We start from the raw sequence: 7,486 nt of genomic DNA, 5'->3' as shown, positions 1-7,486 counted from the left end.
AATTTAAATTTTTGTCGAGTTTGGTTCATAAAATGCTAATTAAAAACCACATAGCTGCAAATCCCTCAAAATAATAAATATTATTAAATAATAATTATATACATAAGTGTAAAGCTACATCTCTGAAATGTCTGTTCTTTTCTTTGTGTAAACTTTTTCCTATTTTCCATGTGTCATTCTATTATTTCTTTTTGATTTTTTAAATTAACATTAAAAGAATAATTTCTCATGAGCCTAGTGCCTATATATATGGTTCTACGTTGCAGTAGACCTATCGTTCCACTCCAACACATTACAAAAACATCTTCACTAAAACAATAATAATTATACCAATCTTTCTCTTCTCTTCTCTTCTTCCATATAATTCTTCTTCTACATTATCTCTCATCATCATCATCATCAATCCTCTGTTTCTTTATTTATACAAAGTTTGAAAGAAAATGAGTTTGTTATCAACAAAAGCTTCATGCAATACTCACGGCCAAGATTCTTCCTACTTCTTAGGATGGGAAGAGTACGAGAAAAACCCTTATGATGAAATTCGAAACCCAAAGGGAATTATCCAGATGGGTCTTGCAGAAAATCAGGTTAGAAAACTCCTCCAATTCACATTATATATATGACAAAAAAAAAAAGAAAGTAATATAAATTCTAGTACAAGTGCATATAAATACAAATGTCCTAACATGAATTTTTATTTTTATTTTATTTGGGTACAGCTTTCATTCGACCTTCATGAATCATGGCTAGCAAATAACCCAGAAGCAGCTGGGCTAAAGAGAGGTGGTCAATCAATTTTCAGAGAACTTGCTCTGTTCCAAGATTATCATGGTCTCCCAGAATTTAAAAAAGCAATGGTTGAATTCATGTCTGAAATTAGAGGAAACAAAGTAACGTTTGACACAAACAATCTAGTCCTAACCGCTGGTGCAACCTCGGCTAACGAGACACTCATGTTCTGTCTGGCTGAACAAGGCGATGCCTTCCTTCTCCCAACTCCATACTACCCTGGGTAAGTTTATAATTTTACTTTAGTTTGCTATCTTTTCACTTCACCTAAAAACTTAAGTCTCACTACTACTACTACTGCTACTACTTATACTACTACTACACTAAATATTTACAGCTAGTCACATTAATTAATAATTTATTGATCTTTTACTGATCTAGTTTTGCTTGTACTTAATTCTTGCAGATTTGATAGGGATCTTAAATGGAGAACCGGAGTTGAGATAGTACCTATTCATTGCACAAGCTCAAATGGCTTCCAAATCACTGAAGATGCTTTAGAAAAAGCGTACCAAGATGGTCAAAGTCGTAATTTAAGGGTCAAAGGTGTTTTAATTACCAACCCATCTAATCCCTTAGGCACCACAACAACGCTAAAAGAGATGAACCTTCTCCTTAACTTCATTGAAGAGAAACAAATTCACCTCATTAGTGACGAAATCTATTCAGGAACCGTTTTTAACAACCCTGGCTTCGTAAGCGTGATGGAAGTTCTCAACAACAGATCATCAAAAAACGACATACTTAGCCAACGAGTTCATGTCGTTTATAGCTTATCCAAAGATCTGGGTCTCCCAGGATTTCGCATTGGAGCAATTTACTCCAACGACAAAATGGTCGTAGCTGCAGCCACAAAAATGTCCAGCTTCGGTTTGATCTCTTCACAGACACAATATTTGCTTTCGGCTATGTTGTCAGACAAAAAATTCACAAAAACTTACATTTCAGAAAACCAAAAGAGACTCAAGAAACGACATGAAAAGATTGTCGTTGGTCTTGAGAAGATTGGTATAAGTTGTTTAAAAAGTAATGCTGGGTTGTTTTGTTGGGTTGACATGAGACATCTTCTCAAGTCAAACACATTCGAAGCTGAAATAGATCTTTGGAAGAAGATTGTTTACGATGTGAAACTCAATATCTCTCCTGGCTCCTCTTGTCATTGTACTGAGCCAGGTTGGTTCCGAGTTTGTTTTGCCAACATGTCCGAGGAAACATTGGATCTCTCATTGCAAAGGTTGAAAGCTTTTGTCAGTGAGTTCAATCTCATTAAACAACAGTACTCATCACTTAATTCATCATCAATTATCAAAAACTCGAGAAGAAAGTCGATCACCAAGTGGGTTTTCCGGCTATCATTCGACGGTACCGAACGGGAACCTGAACAACGATAGCCTGGTATGGATCGTATATCATCAATTATTACAACACTACATAACACCCCAATAATTGATCATATCATCCCACCACTTGATGATAAGGAGGACGAGGATGATCGATCCATCACATGATTATTAATTATTATTTTTTATATATTACTATATATTATTTGTTATTATTATTATTTACTATATATATATTCTTTCTTTAGTTTTTTTGCCAACAAAAAAGAAAAATTACATTGGTTCATATGGTGTGGTGAGTTAATCCCCCTATTTATTTCTTCTTTTGTAAGTTTAATTACCAAAATCATTATTATTAGATATATTGTAGTGCACTCTATCCTCCATGTGGATTAGAAGTGAATTTAGAAATCAATATTATTATTATTCTGTGTAAAAGTTTGAGTAATTAATAATATATATACACTATTCTCGTACAAAGTTATGAATTATTACATTTATTATGTATGAATAATTATTCATCATTCTGTAATATTATAAAAGTTCTTCCCAAAAATAATGTAATTATTTATAACTTGTCCAATGAAATTAATGTGGTATCGTAAATCATGAAATCAATAGTATTATTCATATAAAAATATACGAGTATAACATCGTAATAAATTGACATGTGTGTACGTGTGAAACGAACATATATAAATCTAAAAATTAAGTATGCATATTAATTTTCTTGCATACGTAATATATAACACGCCGGCGAAATTAACGGCTCATGCTGCTACCGACGTCGGCCGGCTGTTCCATAATATCCACTTGTGACTCGCAAGCACAACCGACCATTTTATATATTAACCTATATATATGTATGGGGGTATTTGTGTCTTTTCACTTCATCGCATTAATTAAGAAAAAAACCATATGACTATATCAGGAGAGACGGATATTAAGGAAGATATTAGATTGTAATAATGGGTGGGTGTAGTCAGTACTAGTACTTTTGCTGCGTTATAACGTGGGTCAGAAACCAAGAGTCAAAAAGATTATTATTATTATTATTATTATTATTATTATTATTATTTGAATTATATATATTATTAGGGTAATTAAGAGTTCAAAAATTCGTTAATATTGTTAAGTGTTAATTAACTCCTACAATCTGTTTTCGGCAGAGACAAAAAACTAATTAGAATTTAGGAGACGAGTCTACACTTCTAGCCACACATGCATATATCTTTTTCTTTGTCATGCTGTTATGTTATGTAAAGAAAAATTGAACTTGTCTAGAGGAAAAAGTGGCTCTAGCTTGGGTGTCACCAACTACGCAATCTGATTTTGAGGAAGAGTTTCTTGCAAGACATTAAAGAAGAAAGAAAAAAAAAGTCTAAAAGAGAATTGATTATGAACTTTCTGGGGTTATTTTTAGTGCATTATTGAAAAAGTTTATTTTGTATTCTATAATAGATGGTCTGGTCACACGCGTTTTTGAGGTGAATTGTCCAATTAAAAGAGTCCCTTGAAATTTTGTAACTTAACTTTTGAGGAAACCAAAAGCATGTTTGCCAATAGGAAAACACTACTTAGAACTACTTTTTAAGATATACGACTGTGGAAATTACCTACACTTTACACTTTTTAACTAAATAGTGGAAAGAATTTAATTTCGTATTTATATTTTGCATGGCTACCAACATTACACACATAATAATTATATATATGTATATTATAATTTTACGTTCACATATATGTAGTTCATTATTAAAATATATAGGTAGGGAAAATATATAAATTTCACAATTAATTAATTCAGTTCAATTATTTTAATGTGTTAGCAATTTATTACAAGGCATGGACCGGCCAGGGGTGATTCGAATTAAAACACAAATTAAATTATGTATAATTAAGATATATATTAATTATTAGTAAAATTTAATTAATTATATGGTCACTCACGCTTTCATACTAACTAATTTATAATGTAATCAAATATTATTAGGATTTATAACAACCTCAGGGGAATCATTAAGAGTAGGAAAATAAATTATTGTCTACTAAATATAATTAATCTCCTAACATATGGCTTTCAAAAGATACCTTCCATAGCAAATTAATTAAAAACAATAAAACACAAAGACTTCTCCCAATAATTTTCACCATATCTATATATGATCAGAAAATAATATATACATGATAGACGATTTAATATATAGTCTCTCTTTAATGATAAACTAAAAAAATCAAGGTCTCATAGAATTATCATCTCTAATTGTTTTGTACATATATATGACCATGTGGCCAAAGATTGCAGGAAACGTGGCATAATCTGAGTTAGTGAGGAAAGAGATACTATATTAATTAATTACTATGAATGTATAATGAAATAATGTAATTAAGTTTCGCTTTTTGGGACAAGATAATACCATTTATAAACTTGTTTATCTATTGCGAATGAAAAATCATGTAGTCTTAATTCTGAACCGCATCTCACTCTAGCTACCATTATATAAATTTTATGATATTGTAGATGGTCACATCTTAATGTCTTATAGATTCGAAAGTCCGATATTTAATTTAAAATTAATGGTAATTATATATGTTAATTGTTAATATGAATCTAATTTATTGTTTATATATTTGTTTTATTTTCTACATATATATAAATATATATTTTATTAGTTTGGTCAAAGCATGAAAGTAGTATATATTCTTTCCACTAAGCTTGCGTGCACCAGTTTCTCTTGACTAATTAAGTAGTTACATGTGACTGTATAACAGAGAATTTTTTTTCCTTTGTTATTTGGTCTCACAATCTCCGTTCATAACTTCATATATTAGATTTTTACTTATATTATTATTATTGTCCAGTCAATTCTAACCATTAATCAGTATAATACTTAGGATTATTCTGCAGTACTATATATCAATAATAAATATTGTTTTATTTATCCTTGGCGCACTACCATAATCTTCCCTTAATTCTATTCGATATTTTTTTTCATAATTTAATTTCAATTAAATAATTTAAGTGTCATCATCATTGATTACACTTTTTGGTTAATTTCGGAGAGTGGTGTGCCTATAATATAACCACAAAATAGTGTCTGTTTAATTATTTCTTATAATAATTATTAAATTTAGAAGATATAAAATCACATATTTAATTATAATAATAACAATATCTTAATAGTATTTGATATATAGTGGCCGGTGCCCTTAACAATTTCTCTTAATTTTACTAAAAATATATAACAATTGATCAGCAGAAAATTAAATCCCAGAGCTTTTGAGAATCCCCTATCTCATCAAGGTATATATTTTAATTTAAATAATTAATTAATTAACTAATATTCTTATTTGTATGAAGGAAAAAAAAATCCAATGAACTAGAGTGCTAGATATTCGCATTAATTAGCCATGTGAAAGGGGAATTAACATATAATGAGATTTTATTTTTTGTTTTCCTTTTTTGAAGAATATAATCATAAAAAATTAATTGCCAACCGGCCCATTGACTACATCTATTAATAATCTATTGTATCTGTTAAACCGAATTAAAATACCGGTTAGAGACATAATGTTATTCTAAAAAAATCAATGTAATGATTTCTCTATATCTGATTAATTTAACATTGAGTATAAACATATTTTGTAACGATTTTTTCTTAGTTCTCAATCCATATATAAAAATGGGTAATAATATATATCGGTTTATTGCTTTGCAACTTAATTAAACGACCCATGATCCTTGCATGTGAGAAGTTTGGTAGTTCTCAATAATTATAACTTATAGAAGAATAATAATATACAAATTAGAGTTAGAATTAACAAATATATAAAGAAGTGGAATTTTGGTCGATTCCCATGTTATTGTTGACCATTTTACATTTGTTGAAGAGAGAGTACCAATATTTCTAACTAAAAGGGTGATTTAATATGATACATATTCTACATATATAAATATTATATATATATATAGTGCAGATATCTAAGTGATGATATATATTATTTGGAGCCAATGATCGAGATCTCTGCATATTTAATTAATAATATTGTCCTTAATTTAATTCTTATATCATTAATATATTGCATATATGTTTCCATTTATATTAAAATTTGCAAGTAGTATGTCAACACGATTTTGTCATTAATATTATCATCTATAAACGGTGGGGAGATCAGGGGGCTGCCGATGGAACATATATATATATACATATCATTATTAAGTTTCGAGAATCCAAAAATCTAATTGTTTATTAAAATTATATATCATAATATACATTATTTAATTGATATGATCCATCTAATAATACAGATTAAAATTTACATATAAAATATCGGAAATTTTGTTTTCTCAATACTACTAATTTTTTTATAATTCCTCAAGTGGTCGCTTTCCAACTTGGGAATATTTAATAATTCATGAATTTACAGGAAAAAGATATATCTAAATAATAAGAAATTTGTGACTTTTATTTTGTTTTAAGGAATAGCTATAGCTAATTAATTAGCTTAGTACTTTTAATAAGCTTGACAATTCACTAAATAAAGCAGCGTTAAGGTCAGCAATCTGCTAATTGTTTGGCTTTTTATGAAGACATTATAAAAATTTCACAGACACAAAAAACCTTTGATTAATAAAGTTGTTTCTCGACAAACACTGAGACACCAACATCATAATTAATTAGACAGTAATCAAACTCTTACCATTATAATCAAAAGACATCGAAAAGAAAGGGTTAGAAAAAAATGTCATTAATTAATTATTTTAAGTGCATTAATTAATATATATTGTAAATAGAGTGCTAGTACTGTCTTAAATAACAAGACAATAATATATAATAATAATGCACAGAATTTCCCCACATATGGAATTCATCACACGTAATTGATCATTTACGTACAAATATCATTTCGTATTATAATTAATTAATTAAACTAATAATATGCATTCCATTTTTTATAATTATATAGTTAACTTATAACCTTAATTAGTTTCATTTAACTCCCTTAACAGAAATAAAAAAAGAGTTTTAATAATTTAGAATTAATATTTATATGTGTTGTTGTTAAGAAGAATAAACTGTTATATATAACTAATTAATGAAATTAACTAGAATCAAATAATATGCCTTTTTTTTTTTGTTTGCGTAATAGACGAAGAAATAGACTTTTCCGAATGTTTGCATTTTAATTTTAAAAGAGAGGTATAATAAAATAGAAATTGTCAACTAGAGATTATATATAGGTAGAGAAGTTTGGTTATTTTGATTTTTGGGTTTTATTAATTGATCGAAGGCAGGACGTGACAATTTTGATTACGTGGGTATGGGTGACATGTGGGTTTCACATGAGCAGGACCA

General features: G+C 28.7%; 1 protein-coding gene across 1 annotated transcript; it reads left to right on the top strand.

Annotated features, from left to right (window-relative positions):
- Positions 1-265: 265 nt before the first annotated feature.
- LOC115712396 (1-aminocyclopropane-1-carboxylate synthase 3) lies at positions 266-2,600 on the top strand. The gene is made up of 3 exons (XM_030640665.2): positions 266-587; positions 720-1,012; positions 1,196-2,600. The coding sequence occupies exons 1-3, from the start codon at positions 441-443 to the stop codon at positions 2,178-2,180; spliced, it is 1,425 nt and encodes a 474-aa protein (XP_030496525.2). The 5' UTR covers positions 266-440; the 3' UTR covers positions 2,181-2,600.
- Positions 2,601-7,486: the final 4,886 nt, after the last annotated feature.

The sequence above is a fragment of the Cannabis sativa genome, chromosome 4 (genome assembly GCF_029168945.1).
Source record: "Cannabis sativa cultivar Pink pepper isolate KNU-18-1 chromosome 4, ASM2916894v1, whole genome shotgun sequence".
In the NCBI taxonomy this organism is placed as follows: Eukaryota; Viridiplantae; Streptophyta; class Magnoliopsida; order Rosales; family Cannabaceae; genus Cannabis; species Cannabis sativa.
Note: the sequence above shows the minus strand (reverse complement) of the source record. Positions and strands in the feature narration are given on the sequence as shown.

What these genes read in the sequence shown, in the direction of transcription:
- LOC115712396 (XM_030640665.2), top strand. Translation starts at nt 441, where the DNA reads ATGAGTTTGTTATCAACAAAAGCTTCATGCAATACTCACGGCCAAGAT. An exon ending in TGGGTCTTGCAGAAAATCAG is followed by an intron (nt 588 to 719) that starts GTTAGAAAACTC and finishes ATTTGGGTACAG; the next exon opens with CTTTCATTCGACCTTCATGA. An exon ending in CCAACTCCATACTACCCTGG is followed by an intron (nt 1,013 to 1,195) that starts GTAAGTTTATAA and finishes TAATTCTTGCAG; the next exon opens with ATTTGATAGGGATCTTAAAT.